This window comes from Oryzias latipes, chromosome 1 (genome assembly GCF_002234675.1).
Source record: "Oryzias latipes chromosome 1, ASM223467v1".
NCBI lineage: Eukaryota > Metazoa > Chordata > Actinopteri > Beloniformes > Adrianichthyidae > Oryzias > Oryzias latipes.
The window spans coordinates 34,557,118-34,581,427 of NC_019859.2; the positions used below are offsets into that span (position 1 = coordinate 34,557,118).

The window sequence follows — 24,310 nt, forward strand, 5'->3', positions numbered from 1 at the left end:
AACATCCACCGTGGGGCTATCCCGGAAAAGAAAGCCTAGTTAATTGTTCTGGCCGGCCAATCGTGATCAACTGTGTCCAAAGCTGCTGATAGATCCGATAACAAAAGAACAACCAGTTCACCTGCATCAGGTATCATCAGAACATCATTAAAAAACATGTTAAAAGTTTGGTCTCTGGGCCATGTCCAGACCTGTAAAGATTCCAGAATCTCATGTGCTTTTAAGAAAGTGACCAACTGTTTGCAGACTGTGTTCTCAAGGACTTTAGCACAGAAACGTAGGTTGGATATTTACCTATAGTTTGAAAACAAAGCAGAACCAAGCCCTTGTTTTGTCAGCAGTGGTCTCACTTCCGCCTGTTTAAAACTAAGGGGAGTGGATGCAAGAAGACGAGTGTTGAGAACAGTTCAAACTGCTGGTCCTAAGACTGAAAATATGTTCTGAAAAAAACCAGACCGTGAAACACCACTAAAGGATCCAGCTGGATTTCTCAATACCACACCAATGAAAGAGTTGTACCTGATGGTGTCGGTGGAGAATCAATGGACAGGACCTGTTGACTGTGGAACATTCAGGACATTTCATCACTGGGTTTGTTGCGTCCTGTAACGGTTCCACGCTGGAATTCACTGAGCTCCTGAGAGAAGAACATTCTTTCACCAATGTTTGTGAAAACAGTCTGCATACCTGAGGGATAAAGGTTTTATACACATGTGGTCTCTATACTTTGGGTAATGTAGTGTAATGTAGTGACAGACAAAAATGTTTTTGTGTCAGTCAGTTAAAAAACATCTAATGTATAGGCCTAGTGGTTAAAAATGAAGGATGTTCAACTTTGACAGAGTTTATAGAAACCCGTAAACCTGCAGGAGAGAATCTCTGAGTAACAATTCTGTCCTACAACAATCCATGGAGGGATATTTATGCCACCATGTTGCTATCAAAACTTTCTGAGTTGCAAATAAAACTATTAGCTTTCAAATACTTTTTCTTTGCCTTTAAATTTTTTTTTTTTACACTAAACGGAAAAATTTAAAGAAAGGGAAAAAACCAAATGAGACAACGCACACAAAAACCATGGCTTTGCAAACGCAAAAATACTTTATGAAAAAAAAGTAAAAGCCAAAAAGAAAATAAATACAAAATAAAAAACTTGAAAGCAAATATTTTATATTTTAATTTGCATCTTAGAAAGTTTTGTGTGCAGAGTGTTGGCATGAATATCACTCCATACAATCCTTTTTGGCATATTGCATGCATAAATTTATTTATAAGAAAAACATTTCAATCAAATACAACAAATAATTGCACCACAGACAGAAGAGGGTGTTATACATTTATTATTGAACCAGCTTTTGAGTCCAAAAGGTGGAGTAAGGGATTAAAAAATCATTGCACTACTTAATAAAGTCTTACTAGAAGTAACTCTCATACAAAATGTACAAATGTTTGTTAAAAATGTCATCATCATCATAGCAAGCCTTCAAATGATTTTGGTTACAGATATAATACATAATGAGACTACTATGACACCGTAGTAAGGAAACAGTTTCATAAAGTTTGTGGGAATAATATTCAACCGACTCTGCATGACCAGCAAAAGGCCAGAAAGAAAACTACTTGTGCCATTTTCTGAAAAGACATAAATAGTGAGCTTGAGGTGATTTCTAGTGTACCAAACAAGGAAATAACAGAAACTCTCCTATAACACAACGTAAATGCCTCGACGGCGACCTCTAGAGGACAGGAAACGCCGTTTCCCCCCCATTCCCATGATTCCTACGGGATTTCACACACATAATGCTTTTAAATTAAGGAGGAAGTGATGCGTCTGAAGTGGCTTTATGACGAGGCTCTACAATCCAAGCATTTCACAGATTGATCTTCATCAACAAGCAGACAGAAGCGTGAGATGAACATATGAACAACTTGACCTAAAAAGGTTTCCGTAGATCCTTGAAATGTTTGTTCAGAGTGGACAAGGGTACGTCTTCCATCTACGCTTTAAAGTGCTGAAGTGGCTAATCTACTAGCTGAGACCTCACAGGTTGATCCCTTTTAGTGGTGAGAGAAACACAGAGCTGCTAAGAGGAACCGGGAGAAGTAACAGGAGGAACTGGAAGGAATGGAGGGTCAGGAGGTCGACCGCTGCCACTGGGGCCTCCGTTCTGCGCCGCCGACCTGATTCATTTGCACGTGCACCGCGTCCTCGTCGATGTCCTGGACTGTTGGACGTCTGTGAGGATGAAGAGCATCGCAGACGGGTGATAGCCCCTGAAGCGGCGCCGTGGGCAGACTGGGCCGGGTTGCAGTGACAGACCGGGATCCTGAATGGAAACGACCGCCTGGCGGCACACCGGGTACCTGTTCGGTTACTCTGAACACCACGCGGTGAGCGGTCTTCGTGGTGGGGCGCGGCCTGCAGACGGTCGGGGACACGTCCAGCCCAAAGGCGGAGAGGCATCTGATGCTGAGATGATGCGCTTCCGGCCCGGAGCTTTGTTTGTGGGACTCTGTACTGCATCCCTGCCCCTGCCAGCCCCTTCCACCCATAAAAACGCACATTTTCTGAGCGGGAGACGGGACCCTGCAGCCCGCAGCCGCGTTAAAAACACAAACCATGTACCAACGTTAGAGCCAGACGGAGTGAAAAACCCAAAGAACCTGCAGATAAACTAACAAAAAGTGTTGCCGGTCCTAAACTTCTCTCAACGACTTGAACAGAAGTTCCACGCTGTCCATATAGAAAATGTAATCGTAGATGTACAGTAAACGCACTCTTTCACATGTTAACAGTCACACTCCCACAAACGCACACACTCACACACGCCTGCTTTCCAGGAAAAAACAACAACAACAGGTCCACTTCCTCTTCCTCACACGGAGGAAAGTGTTGCTTTGAAGCTGAAGAACCAACGTCTTCCTCTTCAACTCCTCTCTGAACAGTGGAACAGTGGGAACGACACGGATTTCCCCGAATGGGTGTTTAGTTACCATCTTTGGAATGAGTACAACAAGAGTCTTTAGGTCACATGTGCTGGGAGGGGCCGCCAGGACCACTCCAACACGCCAGGACCAGAGACGGCTTCTCATCGTCATCAGCGCCGACCAAGTCCAGCGGAAAAACGGGAGGAAGAGTCCGCGGAGGAACCGCGTGAGACGAAGAGCCACGGGGGGCGGAGAGGCGGTCACTCGGAGTCCCGCTGGACCTCGGAGGCGTCGGCTCGACAGATGGGACAGGTCCGGTTCGCCTGTCAGACACAGAACCGCTTTACAATCTCAAACTTCACGCGTGAGGCGTCCGTTTCACCACGAGTCCGGCGTTTTACACTCTGCAGGATATCAATCGGCAATGGAAACACGTTCAAACCTGCACCTTAAAGAGAAGATTTTAAAAGATGTTTTTCACTACACATTAACAAAAACATGTAAGTACAAAAAGTTAACGTGTCTGAAAGAAACACGGCTGGTTTATTTACCAAAAATCTACTAAATAAAACTTTAAAATCGACACTAAACAGAATTACTATGAAATACCAGTCATTATATATATATATCAATATATAGTTCTGAATTGTTTATCAATACATACCCATACTATACCTCACACCTGGAGACTTTCTAAGGCTTTTACTTAACTGTTGGCTTTGTCAAATCATGAGATTCATCTGCGCTTCTTCCTCGTTTAAGTTCTAAAAATAAGGTGAAATCTGGGATAACAGATATAAACTCTCAGACTTCAAACCTTCACAGAAACGTAAGTCCGGTTCCACAGACTAAAAACAAAGATCGGATCAAAGAGAGCTCATTCTGTACGGAGACGCGGCGAACACGGATCCACGAGGACGCCAAAGGTGGACCGGGAGACCGCTGCAACGACTTTACGCCGCCATACGAGAAAGAACATCAAAGGAATCTGAACCTTTGGTCTTTTCTGGTGTTACAGCAGTAAAGTTGATCTTTATTGTTGAAAAAACGAATGTAATTCATAAATGTTTGCCATTTTTACCACCGTCAGAGTCAAAGATTAGACCTAAATTTGCCCTTAATGGTGCAGAAACTGAGCAACCGTAAACCACTAACTGGCATAATTGACCTGTTAGATCATTGGCATTTAACTAGTAGTGGGTCTGTGTACCGGTACTCCATTGGACTATGAGTCTGGAATAAAATCTATCCATATAGTTTGAACTCTAAAACGACTTGTGGCTACATGACCGCCGACCCGGACGCAGCAACGCCGTCCGTCACTTACCTTCAGCCACTTGTCCACACACTTGGCATGGAACTCGTGATTACAGGGCAACACGCGGAGCAGCTGGCGGGATTCAAAGTCGCACATACACACGACACACCTGTGACGACAAAGATCAGCGGCTTCAAGCTCATAGTCTGCGGCGGGCAAAAGCCCCCGTCTGCTCTGAAACCCTGCAGCTGCAGACTCACAGTGTTTGCTCAGACTGACGGTTGTTGGGGTTGAAGCGGTACGACGGGAGCTGCTCGATGTCCGCCTTGGTCAGACCGCGAGGCTTCGCCTCCCCGAGACGTTCCGCGAGGTTCAGCAGCGCCTGGAGGGTCAAAGGCCGTGAGGAAGAGGCGTCACTTGGGGAACCTGCAGCACGCCGCAGCAAAGCTGGCGGCTCCGCCTACCTCGTAGTTCTCCACCTCCCCGTCGTCTACGTCCAGCTCCAGGCTGATGGTGGGAGTCACATTCGGGGGAACAGGAAGCATGGAGCTGCGAGGGGGGGGGGGCAGAGAGAACAAGCATGGAGTCATCATCAACCTCCAGCACCTTCACCTGCACGACCCACAGCTGGAGACACTTACAGGAAGTAAGGCAGAAAGCTGGGGTGGTAGGGAGACGGGGGCACAGCTTGCTGGTAGCGGTAACGTCTGCTGGCGAATCGACGAGGCATGAAGTGTGGATAAGGCTGCAATGGGAGGGGGGGGGCACCGAGAAAGAGAATAAATGACTAGGAAAGAAGGGAAAACAACCAAGACATTGTGACTCCGGGAAAGTGGCCTCACCATGGTGAACAGCTCCTGCGGCAGCGGGTCGTGGTGCGAGAGGAACTGCAGATGCGCAGACGGCGGCAGGCTGGAGGGAGGCTGGTGGTGGTGGTGGTGGGCATAGCTGAAGTTCCCAGTGACGGACAGCTGCTCTCCCACTATATCCACCTCGTTTTCGATCCGCTGTAAGGGCTGAGAGGAAAACACAGACTGAGCATCTGAACAGGAAGTTTGATTTATTTCTTTTTTGTTTTCCTGTTTCTCTTTCTTTATTCCAGGCGCTTCCACCATGTTTTGGCGCTCAACTCCTTCTACGTTTCATCTATTTCAACCGTTTAACTATTCGGATGTTCAGCTCTTTCAGCTTTTTCCAGCTGTGACTTTTGGTCCTTCAAATCCTTGAACTTTTTCAGATATTCCAGGATTTCTGCCTCCATAGAAATCCATGGGGAATCCTTGGTGCAGAAGCTCACTGGTTCGATACCCGGCTCTGGCATTTTCCACAAACGTATCTTTATTGTTATTGTGCTGTTTTCACTTTATTTATGGTCAACTTTGATCATTTCTTTATTTCTTTTTTTGCCAATTATTACACTAAACAATTCTTTTTTATTCAGCAATATAGCATCTACCCTGCATTTCCTTCTGGAAATGCAGCCCCTTGTAGTTTTTATTGCAGATTTAATAGTTTAAATGGTATAAATACTTTAGAAAAAATATGAAAAGACAGAGTTTAACCCTTGTGCTATCTTGTGGGGTCCAGATGACCCCACTCCCAACGTAAACATGCCTCCAAGGGAGTGATAGCACAAGGGTTCAAAAAATATGGGGGGAAAAAACTTCTTAAAACTTTGGTTTAGTCGTGAAACACAAAGCTTCGGTCTTTCTTTTGTTCCCGCCGATGCAAACGGAAGTGAAGCGTCTGCTGGCGTGAAGCAGCGGACGTACCGAACGCGGCTGTTGTGGCTGGAAGGGCAGGAACTGTGCGGCCGTTGGGAGGTGAGGCGGATGGTGGCTGAGATGAGGCGCCGAGGAGATCAGGAACTGAGGGTCACTGGACAGCAGCTGGGGAAACGCATAGGGAACGGGCAAATGCTGCATCGAGCACGCCTGTAACATCTGTGAAGAGTCGAGAAGGCAGAGACACCCATCAGAACATTAACTGTAGTGAACGCTTCCGCCACTAGGGGGCAGTCACGTGTCATACAAGTTAAATGTCAACATGTAACACAAAAACAAAAACCCTTCTTTTCACCAGACTCCATTGAGTTCTCACAAACAAAAAAGCAGAGTGGACAGAGGTTTGGGCCTCTCACCGGGTGATAGTGTTGTCCTGTGCTGAACACCACACTGCAGGGGGGGACCTGCTGTTGGGAGGAGCAGGAAGGAGGGAGATGCTGGCTGCTGCACAGAGGTGCCGTGAGGCCGTGAGGAGGAACCGGGGTCACCGTGTAGGAGACCGGCATGTTGCCCTGCTGCAGCTGGAGGAGAAGCAAACATCAATTAATGGTCAAATTCACACGCTGATGGCGGCTCTGCTGCAGAACGCTGGCGCCATCCCTCCACCAGAGACGAGGGGATCGACGTCCCACCCAAGAACATTTTGACATGTATGGCCGGGCCTACCGCTGCACCACGGCCGCCATAAAGAGCCCTATTCACACAATATCACAACCTGCAAAGACTAGGGCTGCAACGAGTTTCCAAATACTCCGATGTCAGTGTGGTGGCCTTCAGGCAATGTGAATGTTACTCTAAATTGCAGAATAATGTTGGATTTTAAGTATATAATCGAGGTAAACCAAATGCGCTACTGTCACCAGAAGTAATAAAAACCTTCAAAGTAGAGCGTCGATGAAGCTCGTCTGTTTCAAAGTAAAACTATCAAGTGCTTCCTGTGGATGACTTGAGTTCAGTTTACTGCAATAAGCTTCTGAAAAGCCCGACTTGTTTGAAATATAGTCGACAAAACTGTAGTCAGTGGAAGTTTGAGGGCGGAAAAACTAGATTTGAGTTTCTGTTAATTTAATTGATTGTGATCTCCTGTTTTAACTAAAAGTATAAATGATAAATAAATATTCTTCTATTTTTTCGTATATTCAGTAGGAAGACATACATAAAGCAGCCATTTCAGTATAATAAGCTGAATAGAAAGACTTGGGTTTTGATGGTAAACCGATCTACGGCTCTAGAAGGCGCCGCACCCGTTCATGAAGGTCCATGACCATGGCGCCCTGCTGCTGCTGCGCTCCATGAGGCTGTTGCTGTAGATGGTGAGGGTGGTGGTGAGCCGCTGGGTGCAGAAGTCGGGGTGAAACGGTGGGGGGGTGGAAAGCTCGAGGCTCCTCTGCCGCCGCCGCTCCACCACCGGGGGCGGGAGGCTGGGCGTAGGCGGGAGGCGTGTGCGTTGGGTACGTCTGGTGGGCGGATGACGGCGGGTTGCGGTTGTAGTTCTCGTCCTGGAGCTCTGCTGGCGACGGCCGAGGCGTGGCGCCTTGGATGGGAGAATGGTGATGAGGAGGCGGGGGGCGGGAGGGTCTGGAGAGTCGGCCACGCTGCCGCCTTGCTGGGGGGCTGAAGGAGACACAACAGTTAGCTGGATTTCAGGAACCCGGGGGGGAAACCCGGCCACAGCGGAACGGTTTATCGCAGAAAAAAACGGTACCTGCGTCTGAGCCGCACAGGAGTGAGGCACCTCTCCTGATGGTAGAGCGGGTGGTGGTGAGGCTGTCTCCGACTTGGCGGTCCCGACTCCCACGGGCGAATGGGGGGAGAGGGCGTGGACGGAGGGGGTGCGGATGAAGTGAGCTGTTCCAGGACAGAATGGCTGGACATCCTCTGGCGCTTTGGACTTGGACTTTCCTCACTCTACGCATGGAGGATGAGGAGGAAGAGACGGGGAAAAGAAAAAAGTGAAGGGTAAGAGAGCGACTCATCGTTATTCACGGCCCTTTAGACCGTTTTCAAAGCACGCCGCTGCAGAATCCCCATATTCCTCAGTGACTCACAGCATTTCCCGTACGTTGCGGAGCGTTTGTGAGCGTACACGCCAAGACGTGATTGTGAAAGACGACATGTTACTCCACTGGCGCTCGGGCCCCTCCAGGGCTCAAAGGTACTTCCTCTTGCAGCGAGCAAACGCAAACAGAGGACAGGCTCTCACAGGCCCATGTGTGAACCTCAAGTACACACCCACAGATGGGAGGGGGGGGTCGACTAATATTTACTAGCGAGTGTAAAGGAAGCGTGAGATCCATAATAAAAGTGTGACACAGCTAGCTGTAGTCATCTGGTTTGTTGTGACTCAGGAGTTATCATATACCGTTACAATCTTCTTGACTCATCTGTGAGTCACGTCAATTCCTCCACCACGGTGAGGCAAGGAAACAGACGCGCCTGTAAGTCAGCGAGTCAGTCATAGTCTTTAACTGGGAGCTTCCTGTGTCCTAATCCCAAACTTTCACTCAAACTGATCCTGGTTTTCACTGCCCTCTTTGATGAGACGAGCGGTAGTTATGTGCGACACAAATGACTCGCCAACTGTAACACAAACACACACACACAAACGCACAGGACAGGAGAGAGTTAAGAGGAAACAGCTGAAAAGCAGAGACGCCTCCAGACATCCGCAGTTTCACGTTCACACATCGACAGCTGCTACCGCTTCTGAAGCACAACATCTTCTGAAGCTCCGCAGAGGTCGACTGCAACCAGAGACACAACCCCGAAGAACATTTGTGTGTGAACTGTGGTGCCAAGTGGAGCGTACCGCTCACTCGTAGCGTTCCACGTGACTGGGGCCTGACTGGTTTACGGGAAAACAACAATGACCTCATCAAGATGTGACCAGAGTGAATGAAATGATGACAGCTGGAAGGAAATGAAAGGAGATGTGCGCGATGTGAGATCCTAAACACAACTCATAAAAATGATGGAGAAATAAGTCTGGATAGGGTGACACACCTCCTAGAAGAGGCACTCTGTGTGTAATCTGTACATAAAGAGTGTTCTTCATCTTTTGATATTTTGTAAGAGTGTTCCTAGTAGTCTTTTAAGTAAGATGAAGCAGTTTCTGCAGAGCGAAATTCACCTGAGTTGTGGGCGGGACTTTTTAGCGCAGAGTAAGCCTGCCCCCACTTCCTGTCATCCATCTGTTTACAAGTACAGGTTGCTAGTTCACGGCCTCCGCCACCCCCGACCTAACATCACTGGTTCAATAAAACTGGTGAGCCATGTCGGAGCTATCCGGCTGTACCGTTTTGATCCGGATTCCAGCTCAGACCAGGAAAACAAAGATGTTTGTTTTGTACGTCACAACTAAACCCATTTCCAAACAGTAATTATATCAATATATCTATATATATATATATATAGATATATAGATATATGATTTTAAGCTTATAAATGTCCTCCATAATCAGAAAAAAGAACATGATAAAAACACCCTTTTCATGGGAGTGGGTCTTTAAGAAGAGACCGAGTCTCACCCTTTGAGTCTGAGATCTTTCCGCTCCCCTTCCTAGCATAGCATCTTTTGGGTTTTTACCGCCCCGGCTTTGACCCACAGCGGTTCTACCACTGTGCCAATTTTCCTATCTAAGCCAGACTACTCAACCACACACCCTCCTGAACAATTTCCTCCCATCCCCCACCTCCTCCATATCAGATAAACCAACCCCGTGGTTGGTGCCCCCTTTTTTTTCCGTCTCCCCCTTCCCTCCATTCATCCACGTTTGACCCGTCCCAGAACCTGGCCTTGAAATCTGAGGGGGGGCGTGAGAAGAACCGAACCAGTGCAGTGGACCCCCGCGTGTGGGGGCTACTGCCCATTACTATGAAACTTTGATGGGCCTGTCTCCCCGTGTTAGTGGGAGGGGAGCGTCGGCAGACAAAGGAGTGTGTGTTTCCTCAAGCAATATGCTCCAATGTCGCCTTTTTCGCTGCACTTCAGCGTCTGGAACGCACAAAAACAGACAAGCGGGTGAGAAATCGGCAGCTGAAACATGGCCGTTTTAGCCTGAAAACAACCACGCGTTCTTTCGTACCGTCGACTCATTCGGCGCGTGCACAAACCCGCCTGGACGCACACTGTGACGCACCCCTTCCACACACTTTCACAATGTCTACAGTTGTATCCATGCTGGCTCAGAGCAGCTGTGCAGCTTCCCCGCTTCTACAAAGATGACCTGCACACACCTACGTTTCTGCTAAATGTTGCTGATAACAACGTTTTTTGTCTATTAGGGAACTCAGCTAAGTATCAGAGGGGTGGTGGTTCAATCTCATTCCTTCAATACGTCTGCGTGCCCTCAGGCAACACAGGAAACCCCATGAAGGCCCAGATGTGCTGGTTGGTGTGGCTTTGGAGACAAAGCTCCTCCTTCAATACTTCATTTCTATTTCAGTTAATGGCTTCATCTCACAGATTAAAAAGCCTAAACAAAAAGTCAAAAACCATTCATCATTGATGCTCCAACTAGGCTTCCCAGACTGAGAAAAAACCATCAACTTTATCACTCGACACTCTTCTTTCCTTCACCTCCACCATGTTTATCAACGGTTTACTTTTTAGAGAGGTCGCTTTGTCGATGGTGGCAGTAATTTTAACTAAGTCGCATCTCTGAAATAATGTATAATGGACTGGTGTCCATGGATTACATGAAATCTTTCCACCTTTATCCACCTTTGTCATGGTAAGGAGAACACGCTATCTTGTGGGGACATTTTGACCCCACAAGATAGCACAAGGGATAAAAGTATTTTTTTTTTTTATTATGGTTAAAAACAGCATAACCAGAATTAAAAGACCATCGGAAAGGCTTTAAAATCGATTAAAAGACAATCAGGGTGGGACTAGAAGCCATTTTCACACCACTTTGTATTTGCCAGGACTCCCTTGGAAAATAGACTCTTAATCACAATGGGACAATTCCTGGGTAAATAAAGGTTAAATAAAAAAATTAAAAAACAACATTGCGGAATGTAGTTTTTGAAACATTTACAACTGTGATGTTCCAATTGTGGCAACACATTCAAAACTAACAAACATCGGTTTGTCTGACCTGCTATGATCAGTGTTAATACACATTACCTATAAATGTTTTTCCTGAACAGGGTAAAACTCACAATTGTAGAATATGTGCAAGTAGAATTCCATGATTGATAAAGACTAAAGGACCAATTTCATGCAAAAGAGACTTGGCATGTTCTCCCCGTGAATGCGTGTTTTTTTTCTGGGGACTACGGCTTCCTCCCACCGTTTAAAAAACATGCTTCATTGGTTCATTGGTTAAAGTGTCCCCATGTGTGAATGTGAGGTTGTATGGGTGTGTGATTGTGGCCCTGCGACAGACAGGCAACCTGTCCAGGATGCCCCCTGCCTTCACCCGCGAGTGATCGGGACAAAGCCGGTTAAGAAGAATCACGCAAAAGCAACTCTGTTCAGCTTTAAAGTGCATTATCATGTTAATTCATCACGAAAAACCACCCAAAGCGATATTTTGATCCATTCACACATTTCTAAGTTAAGAACCGCCCCTTCCAGGAAGAGGTTGGCTGCCAGCTCCACCCCCAAGCTAACAGACACACCCACTTTCTCAGTGGAGCTGGCGGTGATCGGCTCAACGGTTTCATTTTATATGAACAATATCAACATCCATCTCTGCACAAGGATATCGTTTGTATTCATGGGAGAAAAACAGACAGGCTGCAGAGGCCGACTCTCTGGGTTGATGTCATATAATGGGCGTAACCCACAAGAAGCGAAAGGCGGAGCCTCAGAGATCAAGTCGTCTTACTTCTGGGTAGGAAAATGAGCTGCGAAATTAACCATTTCATTAAAAAAATGTATCAGATATATAGACATAGTTTACTCTTGTACGGATAACATGATATAGACCCTTCAAGTCTATTATAGAATTATAGACTATAGTCTATAATTAAAGCACAAAGCAGGAAATAGCAGAAAAATGCTTTAATGTCCAACATTACAAAGTTCCTATCAGTGTTCAGAACACTTTTCCTAAGCTTTGTTCCAGCTCCCCTTTGGTCTGTCAGGACTTTGTCTACAGCGCGATTGAACTTTTGACATCCAACCAACATCAACAAATCCTTTAGAATTCGTAGGTTAGCTCTAGTCATTTTTCACATTTGGTCATTTATCCTGAACTGATCTCTAATCCACAATTACACCATCATGCATCAGAGGGGTTAGACATTTGCCCTTCATCTGAAACAAAAAGTACAACATCCATCAAAAACGCCACATTACCGTAACCCACCAGTTAGTCTCCACATGTCAGTTAGCATTTAACCAGACGGCAGTGTTCCAGACACAAAAACCAACCCAAGATAAAAGCTGATGATTATATAAAAAAAAAAAAAAAAATTCTTTTTATTTGGCATGTTCGGCCTTCAGTTGATGGTTGACAACTGAGAGCTGGCTTAAAAAAAAAGGCAAATACTATGCAGTACCAGGTCATGTGACTCCCCTGATAACAGTGAACCTATATGAACCACATTTCCTACTTATAGGAAAAGTGAGCCGTCACATCCAGGTTTTCATAGGTCTGGACTTCTCTGTTCAGTTAGACAAGAAACCTTGACTCTTTTCTCTCTTTCTACTTCAACCAGCATCGAATTTCAGCCGTGGCACAAACGCAGAGGAAAACACGTCGTCTGACTTACCTTGTCTCGCTCCTCTCCATATGCGCGGTCTGGGTGGCAGTGGTACGACCCAACAGAGGCTCCTGCACGAAAACAGAGGCGAGTCAGACATGTTTTCCACGTTTGTTCAGAATCTGAATTCTCCAAAGGAACTCAGAAGAGACCTTGTAGTTTGACAAGTCATTTTGAAATGAACAGACATTTCATACAAATGAATAATTTCATTAAACGTTCGTCGTACATTCAAATCAGTAAAGTCAGTGTGTCAACCTCCGATCTAATGTGCAGACGTGCCAAACCTACCTTTGTGTGCCAATTATGTGCAGGCATTATGAAGGTCCCTGTTTATGTCTGAACTCCTTTAATCCCCTTGTTTTTAGTTTTCTAATGTAACCAGGATTGAGCACACGGGTAAAAAAGACAAAAACATGTTTGTGGAAAAAGCTGCTGATTGGGAATACAGAGGAGGAACGGCTGACACACATATGGCACCCCCCCCCCCCCCCCCCAAGTCTCTGTGCATGTGAGTGCACACGCATGTGCACCCACAAAATAAACACAGTAATCCTGGATTAGAGGAGCTCTCTGATGATACAGAAGCTCTCATCACAGCTAAGACTTTTACTCTATTGTTTTTGTTTTTTCCTCAATCCTTTCATCTTCCCATTGTCTTCACCCACCGCGGCTTTTGTCCCCACATTGTCACGGGCACGTCTTTCGTCCTTTACCACAGATGGTGGCAGTGGTACACACTCCAAGGGTAAGCGCTCCCAAGGGCTCTTCAAAACAAGGCTACCTTCACAAAAGCGACGAATGGAAACTAACCCAGAGGGGAGCAGATGCAGAGCTGCTCTTTGGAAAAAATCTCAAGACTTTCGGCTGTAATTCGTCTCCTTCTCTTCTGAACTTTTTTGTTTCCAGGTACCCAAAGCGGGGCATTGAAAAGCCAATATTTAATGCAAAGATTTTTCATTTACAACCATGCATTCCATTGTGAATACCATAAGTGGTGCCTTGCTTCTTTTTTCTTTTACTACATACTAGGGCTGCTCGATATGAGGAAAACTCACGATATCAGTGATCAATATTGCGTTGACAAATACAACTTGCAATCTTTGAACAAATGGTAAACCAACAAAGTCAACAAACCTTAAATTCTACTGCAAATGACCCCGGTCTAGATGGGACGTGAGCATCTAACAAGAAAGGGCTTCATCCGATTGGATTCATTTAAGGGGTTTTTATGGTTCACTAAATACTTCAAGCTGCCATAAGATCGTTTCGGCACATTTAACTTTTTTCATTAATTGAAGAGTGCAAAGATAAAAATATTCACGAGTAGTCTAATAAAGCTGAGCAAAGCGTGTTCAGCAGTCTTCCACTTCAAATGTACGATACAGATGACTGTAATCAACACCAGCCTGAAGTGATAATGTGCAGAAGTAACACATGCCATCCAACTCTGCCGCTTTCACACTTTACCGCTCCGTACCAGCGGCTGCAGAAAACCATCGGCAGCCAGGCGTTCCTTCTGGAAATTCATCAAATCATGATCACCACAAACGAGATGAAAGCCAACGACAAGAAAGGGTTAAGTGGAAGTCTGGTGGGGGTAGAAACCTTTAGGTACGGGGTCAGAACACAAAGGAGAAATAGAAATGGCCCAAGAGTAGACAGGAATGGAGGAAAAGGACTGAAGGAAGGCAGGATCGGTGGGTGTAAGAACAGGCAGGGAGACGAGGGTGGGGGGTTGTGTCTTCCCTCTTGACTGCTATTGATTTTCTGGAAGCCTCAGAGTGCATCAGCTATTTCTATCCATTTCCTTCACATTTCTCTTCCCTCCCCCTTTGCACACAGCTCAAACACCTGCCTTCCACATCCTCCTCCTGACCCTCTCCATGACAGCCCTTCCTGTCACCTATCTGTTCCCCTATCAGCCAGCCTGTCTGCTTCCCCGATCCTCCTGCTGCTTTATCACACGGCATCCACATTTCCTCTGCCCGCTCTATCGCAGCATCTCTGTTCAGGATGTCCATCGCTCTCCGGGTCCAACTGGAGACACGGCAGACGGGATGGATGGACAGGGAGATATGGTGACGAATGCACGACAAGCTCGGTTTGAGAAAAAATATACCAGGTCCAGCACACGGACTGATGCAGCCCTGGTGTGTCCAGTACAAAAACTGCGTCTGAGGCCCAAACGTGCACATAAATGTGCTTTCTTATCACCTTGCCTCACGCACACATCACGCTACATCACACTTTCGTAAAGCAGTCAAGTAACGTGCCGACATACAGGCTTGAAAGAGGCGGGAAAGTGACGGCCGCCGACACGGCGTGCTTCACACGAGAGCCACGGCAAAAGTGAGGGATCTTAGTGAAACCTAGCTCCAGTTCAATGGCCCTTTCCTCACAAGCCGTCTCCACAGGCCAGCTTCCTTTTGCCTAATACATCCTCTCAAGATCACGGAAAAATGTGTTTATTTTATTTTGCTGGAATCATCTACCAGTGATGCAGATGACTTGTTTGCCTCTTGTTCTTCCCTCAAGGTCACTAAAGTGAAATCCGATGTTTCCAGATCCGATAGAAATGGGTTAGGCACAGACCTGATGATGGACGATCGACTCCCTGATAAGGTTTTCAGACAGCAACCTCCTGGTTTCAATGACTAGTCCTAGTCCGACGCTATGATCCCATTAATGCAAAACTGGACCTGCAGTTATCATCCCGCAAAGTCAGTCTGATGCAAATTATCAATCAGTTTAGGTTCATTAAAAACAAGCCAATCCCAAAGAAGCTTGTATCAAATCAACTTTTCAACCAAATGACGTAAAAATCTATTGAAAATTATACAACTGCGACGATAGATGTGGTTACACGCTGCCTGGAGGTCTCCTTGCTAGCATCTTAACACAAATCTACCAGAATCTGATATGTAATTTGTGTGAGATCACCTCACATTCTTTCTGCACTTGTCACAAATGTGCTAAAGTACAAAGCAGAGGACAACATTAGCACGATGCTAAAGTCAGAGACGAGGCGTTCTACTGGTCTGGACAGCAGGACTACGATAGGTGGACAAACACACACAAGGTTACTGATGCACTTTAAGGTTTGGGGTTCTCATCAGCCAGAATCAAGAACAGTTGTCACACTTCCTTATACAAACTACTTAACAAAAATTTTATACATTACATCACTTTGGAGTCATTTTTAGAACCTAAATATAAGTAATAGCACCCCTTTCATCATGCTTGATTGGGATTTCTTGATATTTCTAACTTTTGAAGCTGGAAAAGATCATAATTCTCTCATCTCTGTTGGGCAGAATTTAAATAAACAACTAAACCATTTTTCTGTTTGCATAAAAAGCTTCTGTCAACGAGGACCTCGTAAATATGGACAGGGCCTTAGTTATGATTAGGTAGACCTTCATATCCCATCATCCCACAGAGGTCTTCCTCTTGTTCAACCACCTTTATCTCAGTTGTAAAACGAGTTTCACAGAGTTTCTTTGCTTTTCTGCTTCTGAATTACCTGCAGGGTAAATCAGATGGTGTACTTCCACGCCAACCTCTTTGTGCCAAGATGCTGTAATCTCAGATCAAGGAACTGAACCAAAACAAAGATTTGTGGGTTTTAGACAACTAAGTATAACCTGGTTCCAAATTGGAGCGGGGAACATTCCTGGAAGGTTTACGTCTGCATTGACCAGTTCTTTGTTGGTTGACCCAAGCCTGTATTTAGGCCTGCACAATAAATCGCAGATTAATGGTTATCGCCATATCAAGCTGTGCAATATCGCAAAAGACGGCGAAAATTTCAATAAATTGTTATTTTAAATGTGCTATAAGAATCCTTTGGCAGCTTGAAGTAGTTAGCTAATCAAATAAATCCATTTATGCATTTGACCAATCAGGTGAAGCCCTTTTATGCTAGATGTTCGCATCCCATGTAGACCATTTTCTTTTGGAGTATAATTTAACGTATCTTGACTCTTGTTTAAATTAAACTGCAGTGAAATGGAAATGATGTTTTTGGTTGTTTTGCTATTTGTTCATGTATCCTAAGTTATACTGTCATCGCAATATTGATCACTGATATTGCATATTGCGAGTTTTCCTCATATCGTGTATTTTTTGTTATCTGACAGAATATTTGACAGAGTTTTTACTCATCTACAGCATATAACTCAAGATAAAACCTATGCGTCTTTCGAAAACTTGAAAGGACGTTATGGTATAATCTGAGTTTTTCACTGACTTTTTGCGCACAAAGATCTTAGCGTCCTTCAGCCGTTTGAGTGAGCAGACAGAGTGTGGAAACGTTTGTTGAGTCAGCACGCTCAGAAAAGCTGGAGGAAGTCAATGCAAGAGACCAAAGGTAGATGTCAGAGATGGTGGTGAGTTTAAAGAAAACTTCACAGAGACGTATTGATGTCAACGCAGACATGGATGAATCAACTTTCCACTGTGGTGCCTAATTTAGCAGTGAGGGTGTTTCCAGGCCTGCTGATTGGAGGAGCTTCTCAGAAACGTTCATGTAAAGACTTCTTCTCACTTCTTTTGCTTATTTGGAGCATCAAATACAGTAAAGTCAGACAAACCACAGCTAAACTGTAGGCAACCTTTTCCTTTCTGCACAGTAAAGCAGCTGTTGGTTAATTTTACATCGGTTTGTTTTTGGTGAGGGGGGGGGGGGGGTGTTTAAATCAAAGTTATGACAACACTGTGTGCGTAAAATAAAAGCTTAGCCTAAGTCCCAACTGCCCTTACGAGCGGATACAGGCAGTCTGCGGGTAAATAATCGGATCTGGAGAAGCCTTTTGGTCAACGAGGATCTTAAACGAAAAGACAAACATCCTTTAGAGTTTATTAACATTTCAATCATATCGATGAGCAATTTTCCGATCGTCTGATGCTCTTCTTGCACTATTTTTCTGTTCTGTGTTGGACAAATGAGCTGTCCCAAAGTTCCAGGTCTCGTCCCCTTCGTTTGGCCCCCACATGCAGGTTTTGGGCTGCAGGGTCATGGGGGGGGGGGTCCTGTTAAAATTCAGCCGTTAACGGTGTCCATCGAGAAAATAAGTCGACAACGTTTTTGAAACAAGCACCTTTGCTACACACTCCCGGATATTTCAACAAATCTGAAAGGCAAGCAATAAAAAGTGGATATTTTGACACAAAAAGCATCTGATTGGTCACAGAAACGGCTTCTCGACACCCCCCCCCCCCCAATTTAAATAAATTCAGGAGAAAATGTAGTTCATGTAATAAAAGACGCACAACATTTCAAGAAACAATCTTAAAAGACAATTTTTGTATATTGAATTGTAAATAATTTGTTTTTTTAACCTAATCAACTCGTCTTTTGGGGGGGTTGTATCGCATACGACAGCCCGACCGACCACATACCACAAACGGGTCCAACGTGCAGAGAGCAGCAGCAACGAACAGCGCCGGCTCATCCCCCACAATGCTCTGCTGCAAATGCCTTTCCCTCTCCACCAGGGAGGCCCTCGCCCTCCCCAAAGTCACTCTCATAAGCTGCTCCTCCAGTCAGCATTATGCCATGAAAGTTCCTCTCATCCTCCCTTTGTTATGACTCCAGCTTCAGTCCAATTATCGCTGTCCTTCCCTCCCCAGCCCCTCTTCACCTGACCTTCCTGCTGAAGCCGAAGAAAACACCCACACTGCCCTTCCTCACCACACTCCTACAACCGTAAGCTTTTCCACTCCTTCCTCTTCCCCGATCATTCGTTCCTTTTTTATCCTTCATTTGAATTTTGCCTCAAATCTCCACAAACTGACTTCACCTCAAGTTTCAAATGACTTGTTGCCTTTCCGCGTTCTCTCCCCATAATATCATCACTCCATGTTTTCCCCCCCATTTCAATCATTGTTTATGATAAAGAACAAAAAGGGAGGGGCGCCGCTTGATCAATTTGTGAGTAAAAGTCATGTCCTCGAACATAAGACTCCTAAAAAAAAAAACAGGGGGAGTTTCTTCTTGGGTTGCAGACGAGAGGGATGCAGAGGATGGGAGTGGAGGGGCAGATTTAAAGTGGTTGGAGTGTCTGCTTCTCCTGTGCTCTGGGCAATCCATTAAAACGATCCCTCCATTAGACAAATGTGAGGGAGGAGGCCAGAGAAAATGGGCAGGAAGGGGACAGAAAAGGTTGACTTATCCGGAGGGGAGGGAGAAGCGAGCATGACGGAGAGAGGACAGACGGTGACAGAAGAGGGTCAGAATCGGGGAGGAGGAGTATCAAGTGCTGCAGAGGACATTTTTATCCACTTGCACCAAATTGGCAGGAGTTCTGAGCGTTTTGTGAGCCCGTTTCCCTCAAGAGACGCCGAGAACCGGTGGGAAGAGGCATGCGAAAAGGTGAATTCAGCAGTAAACAAACTGGGTCTAAAAGAAAGCAAACAAGGGTTTGATGATGTGGAATAATTTGTCATTTGCATTGCAGCTGATTTACATGCGTAGAATTTATTAAAGATATTAATTTCTTCGTTACTATAAACCCCCCCCCCCAAAAAAATAGTATTCTGGCACTAAACAGTGAGTCGGATAAAAGGTGTGTCAGACTGTGAAAGCGCCAGATATTCAGCTGCGTCCTCATAAGAAGAAGGTTTTATGCTCTAAATTAAACCAACTCGCACTTAATAACTCAAAAATAAAGATTAAGGTGGACAAGTTCAGTTTAAAAAACAGAAGCTAGATATAGCAGCCCAACTTCAGCAGAACCAAAGAATACTAATGATAAGATCATCTAGAAAAGTGTTTACCTTCTCACAGTTATGTTAACATCCAGAAAAACCAGCTGGTCGGTGACTCTTTGAACGCACCACAGCACAAAAAGCAGAAGCTGAAACCAGCACAACCACCTCAAGGGGACACATTTGCTAACCTGTGTGGGTTTGAACCCATCATGGCTGAATTTATGTCCAATTGCATAAAAAAAAATAATGATCTTTTTTTCCTTTCAAGGTGAGCCTTAATTTCTGCAGCATGTCCCAGATTAAATGGTACATTCCAAATTAGCAACATAAGTAAGAAGGGGTTGAAAAATAAAAATATATTTAAAAGCAAAGTTTACCATTCAATTTGACGACAAACATACTTTCTGAGAATATTTGATTCATTTATTAGGTTTTGAATGTTTACTATCAAATTCACAAACATATCAAAGTAAAACCGTGATCAAAATTCAAAAGATCCTTCAATAAAGCGATTTCCCATCAGAAAATAAAGCTGCTCAGTGAAGACTACCGTCCAGCCAAACTGGACGTTTGGCTTCAGAATCAAAACAGAGAACGATAATGTCCAAGTCGGCGGCCACCTGCCCCCCCCAGTATGAACAGGTTTCTGCTCAGAAGGGGAGGCAGCTTTTGTTGACATGAACTCAGCTGTGCAGGACAGGTATTTCCAGTCTGCATTAGGGCCGACTCTGTGCACACACTACAGAATGGGAGACCAGCCGTGTGCGTGTGCACACACTACAGAGGTTCGTGTTGTGACATTTGGACCGGCAGATTCTTGCGTGGCTGAGAAGCAATAATGGCGGAAAAAATCCTGGCAAGTGAGCCCGGCTGTCTTATTTTGTTAGAATGTTAAGTGATTTCCACTAAAGAGTTCATTTTATCAAAGTAAAGTGTTACGTACACATATGAGCTTTAGTCTTTCTGAACAGAAATATCTACTGAGGTCTTTTCGGGTGTGTTGCTAGGCTTTGGAGGGGGGGCGGGGGCCTTCCCATGGATGAGGGTGAAACTCTAGCTGGCCTGTTTGTATGTGATCTGCTTGGCTGCATTTCATTTGCTGTGTAAGAGTGCCCTCCCTTGTATTCCTCGTCCAGCTCTTTTCCATAAGCGCTCTCAAAGTTCAGCTTTGCAAAGCAAAATATCGGTTTGAGACCGCACCTTTGCAAAAGTTCTAAAAAAAAAAATGCATTCAATGCACACCAACCATCGTTTCCATAGAAGTCACTTCAGTTTCAGTCACTTCTTTGAGGACCGTCTAGAGTAAACTGGTTTATACATTTGCAGAAACGCGTGTAGCTGCTCAGTTCAGACTTCTCTGCTCGTTTTAAACCACTGGCTCATGATGGATTCTCACTGGTTATGTGATCTATTTTTGAAAGATGGATACTTTAACCAAGAACCACCTTAAAGCACACGTTCTAAGTTAATTAATTGAGCTTCTAAAACCATTTTTGTTCCCTTTCAGGGTCACGGGGCTGCTGGAGCCTATCCTGGCCACACAGGTCGCCAGTCTGTCGCCGGACCACAATCACACACCCACAAACACTCACACCTATGAACAATTTAGAGTAACCAATGAAGCATGTTTTTGGACGGTGGGAGGAAGCCGGAGTCCCCGGAGAGAACCCACGCATGTATGGTGAGAACATGCAAACTCCACACAGAAAGGCCCCCCCTTGCTGTTCAGGTCCCCCAGCCGGGACTTGAACCAGGGGCCTTCTTGCTGTGAGGCAAGAGGGCTAACCACTGCAACCATAAGTTGATGATGTAAATGATTTTTTTTATTTCTTAAACATGATTTGGTTTCATTTGGTGAAAACAGAAAGAGGAAATGTCCAATTTTCAAAGGTTTCACCTTAGAATTGAATTTGAGATCGTTATCCAGCACAATTCTGATTATATTTTTCATTCTCTCTCAATATTATACTAAGTACATTATTAAAGTTCATAGTAGAACTGGATTCGTATGAAATAAGTAATAATTTTGGGGCAAACAAACAAACATCAAACCTGTAGTAACAAGTCAAAACTGTCAAACAAACAGTAGATTTTTCCTCGATCCCCAACGGCTGTCATTGTATTTTCCAGCCAAACAAGTGTTACTGCACACATGAACAGGAATTCATGTCCTTTGGTATCATTCCACATCAAAAGAATCCAAAGGGAACATTATTAGAAGATTCCAGCACGCTGTATGGTCACAGTGAGGTCATGGGTCAAAATTCAAAGTTTTTCCACACATTGGACTGTAACGACGGTTGATCAGTTTTTGCTGTCATCATGCGTGTTGTCCGCTTCATACCCAATAGTCAAATAAACCGACCATGCCTTAATCCAAATGTTTTTTGTTTCCCAAGGTCGATTTTTCTAGTTGTAAAGGTCTATTCGATTCTGCCTCAGACATATAAGATGTTTTTGGGTTGTAGGATAGGCTCCAGCAGCCCCGTGACCGCGAAAGGAACGAAACACGTTTAGAAGATGAACGAATTAACGGATTGAAGGATAGAAATCGATTCATCGACACACCCCTACTGCTTACTGACTATGTCAGGCTTCAACATGGTAGCGTTCACATTGCTTTAACCCTTGTGCTGTCCACACCACTTTAACATCGGGAGTTGGGTCATCTAGACCCACTAGACAGTGCTCTGAACCTTTTTTCTTCAAGGATTTGTGATCTTCACTGGTGTCCATGGATTACATGAAATCTTTCCACCTTTGTCATGGTAAGGATAACAGGTTAAGGGTCATTTTGACCCCACAAGATAGCACAAGGGTTATTTGGTGGGAGCCAGAGGCCAAGATGGTAATAACCTATAACTTAGCCTTCTCTGGCCCTGTTCATTTAACTAAGACAAGTTTGTTTGTTTTTTAAATCTGGAAAACATTGAGAAGACATTTGCCTGATCTGGAGAAATTTCTCTATCTCTGATAAATGTCCCAATGACCTTTTTGGATAAGAAGTGTGTCTTTAGTTTAATGTCCTGGTGAGCTTTTTTAAAAAAACTTTTCCTGCTTTAATAATGAAACACATCATGATATAGACCCTGCTGTCATGCAGCCCCCCCCCCCCACACACACACATCTCTCCTGCAGCCATCAACTGCCCCCTTCCTCGTATATTTACCTGCCGCCTGGATGCGATGCGCTCCGGGGACCGCGGAGAGCCTCTGGACGCCGGGAGAGACGTTGGTTCCCGGCGTCCGCGGCTGGCTGTCCGCCGGTGTGCCGTGAGCTCCGAGCTGCTGCTGTGGCTGCTGGTTGGATCCCGGCGTCGCGTTGCTATTCCCGACACCGTACTGCTGGTAATATCCAGACCGGGAGCGTGAGCGGGTCCGCGGCGCCTGCATGGCCATCTGATGGTGGAGCGGGTGGAAGAGCAGCGAGGAGGACGCGGCCGGGGACTGCGGCGGGGAGCCGCTGCTAGTCGGTCGGGGCTGGAGGAAGCCCCCCGCCAGGCTCTGGCTGAAACTGTAGCCCCCGAGTCCTCTGCCCCCCTCCGAGCCCCCGTACTCTGTGCGCTGCGGCGCCCCCGCGTCGTCGAACAGATCGGTGCCTTTGGGGACCGGCTCCGGGGCGGAGGGCAGCAGCAGGGGGCAAACTCTGGGCTCCTGGGTCGTCGGCTGACCGGCGGCTGCGATTGGCATTTCCTTTCGGGGGATTTCCTCCGTTTCTTCGGTCCCTGCTTCTCTCCTGTCGCTTCCTCTCACAGCAGCAGCAGCTTGTCGAGCCTGAAGCGGAACACAAAGTTAGTCCGAGTCACAACCCCCCCCGGCCGGAACCCCCCCTCCCCTCCCTGGACCGTGAAAACCTGCCCGCGTGACACACAACTCACTTCACACTTCTGGTCATTCCGCCTCAACAAAGAGGAATTTCCGCTACTTTACCGACAGGAACCAACGAACCGGGTCAGCAGCCAACGTTTGACGGATACGGGGACGTGAGAATGATCATTTTTCTCTCGTTACGGGGCAGATTTGAGAGAAAAAGAGGATCAAAAAGACGTTTTGTTTTACTCCCCAAACACTGAGGCTCGCTAACTCCGAGACACAGGCTAGCACGGTTCTCCAGCTACTACTGGCGGCTATCACGCCTTTTTCTTTCTCTCCACGTCAAACCTCAACTACCTCGTTGCCCCATGTCGGTCTGACACAACCCTTCCGAGCCACGGACGGAGTTTCAAAGAACTTTACCGAGTTTCCTCGCTACCAGAACTAGTTTAGCCGGTCTGCGTAACGTCGCTCGCTAGCTTGGCAACCCCTCCTCCTCCTCCTCCTCCTCCAGCCACCAAAAGAGAAAAATCCCGTGGCTAACCACCCACGCCTCAAACCGAATTAAAATTCCCCTTTTACCGCCCCCCCAAAAAGGCCAACTTTTCTGAATTAAAACGGATTCCAGGAAAGTTCTGACAGATTTCTTCAACGTTGAGGCTAACGACGAGAAGCAGTGAGAGACACAGAAGATATTACATATAAAAAGTGGTCAATCTAAAACTACAAAGAGAACGAACGGCGGCTAAAATTAACCCGATCTACAAGAATAACTTCGCCTGTGAAACTAGAATGGGTAAAAAATGTCACGGGTGGTAATTTAAATCCTGAGCAACTTACCTACGAAGCGCTGCCTCGCATGTATGTAGTCCTGTCTGTCGATATTATTGTGAGCCGTGTGTGTGTGTGTGAGAGAGAGAGAGCCCAGCCTGGTGTCAGCGTGAAATGTGACAGACCGTCAACGCTCCTGTCGGGTTTCAACCAGACCCGACCAGTAGATTTCAGAAAACACTCACCCGTTTAACAGTTCTCATTTTAAAAAAAATGGTGATCAGAAAAAAAGAGACAAAACACTACAAGCATTATTAACTCTTTTG

At 45.7% G+C, this 24,310-nt stretch overlaps 1 protein-coding gene across 2 annotated transcripts; it reads right to left on the reverse strand.

Moving 5' to 3' along the window:
- Positions 1 to 1,322: 1,322 nt before the first annotated feature.
- On the reverse strand, positions 1,323 to 24,310 carry LOC101171057 (E3 ubiquitin-protein ligase RNF38). Of its 2 annotated transcripts, none has more exons than XM_020706116.2 (13): positions 24,054 to 24,310; positions 22,571 to 23,174; positions 12,697 to 12,758; positions 7,676 to 7,878; positions 7,215 to 7,584; positions 6,327 to 6,491; positions 5,959 to 6,129; positions 5,029 to 5,202; positions 4,828 to 4,931; positions 4,651 to 4,735; positions 4,447 to 4,568; positions 4,256 to 4,355; positions 1,323 to 3,251 (listed from the first exon to the last, which is right to left on the reverse strand). In XM_020706116.2, the coding sequence occupies exons 2-13, from the start codon at positions 23,088 to 23,090 to the stop codon at positions 3,189 to 3,191; spliced, it is 2,139 nt and encodes a 712-aa protein (XP_020561775.1). In that variant the 5' UTR covers positions 23,091 to 23,174; positions 24,054 to 24,310; the 3' UTR covers positions 1,323 to 3,188. The 2 variants fall into 2 exon arrangements, with proteins under 2 accessions (XP_020561775.1, XP_011478854.1); XM_011480552.3 differs by lacking the exon at positions 24,054 to 24,310 and adding an exon at positions 23,279 to 24,006.

What these genes read in the sequence shown, in the direction of transcription:
- LOC101171057 (XM_020706116.2), bottom strand. Translation starts at nt 23,090, where the DNA reads ATGCCAATCGCAGCCGCCGGTCAGCCGACGACCCAGGAGCCCAGAGTT. An exon ending in AGCCACAACAGCCGCGTTCG is followed by an intron (nt 5,203 to 5,958) that starts GTACGTCCGCTG and finishes TTTTCCTCTCAG; the next exon opens with CCCTTACAGCGGATCGAAAA. An exon ending in CGTCAGTCTGAGCAAACACT is followed by an intron (nt 4,356 to 4,446) that starts GTGAGTCTGCAG and finishes TTGTCGTCACAG; the next exon opens with GTGTGTCGTGTGTATGTGCG.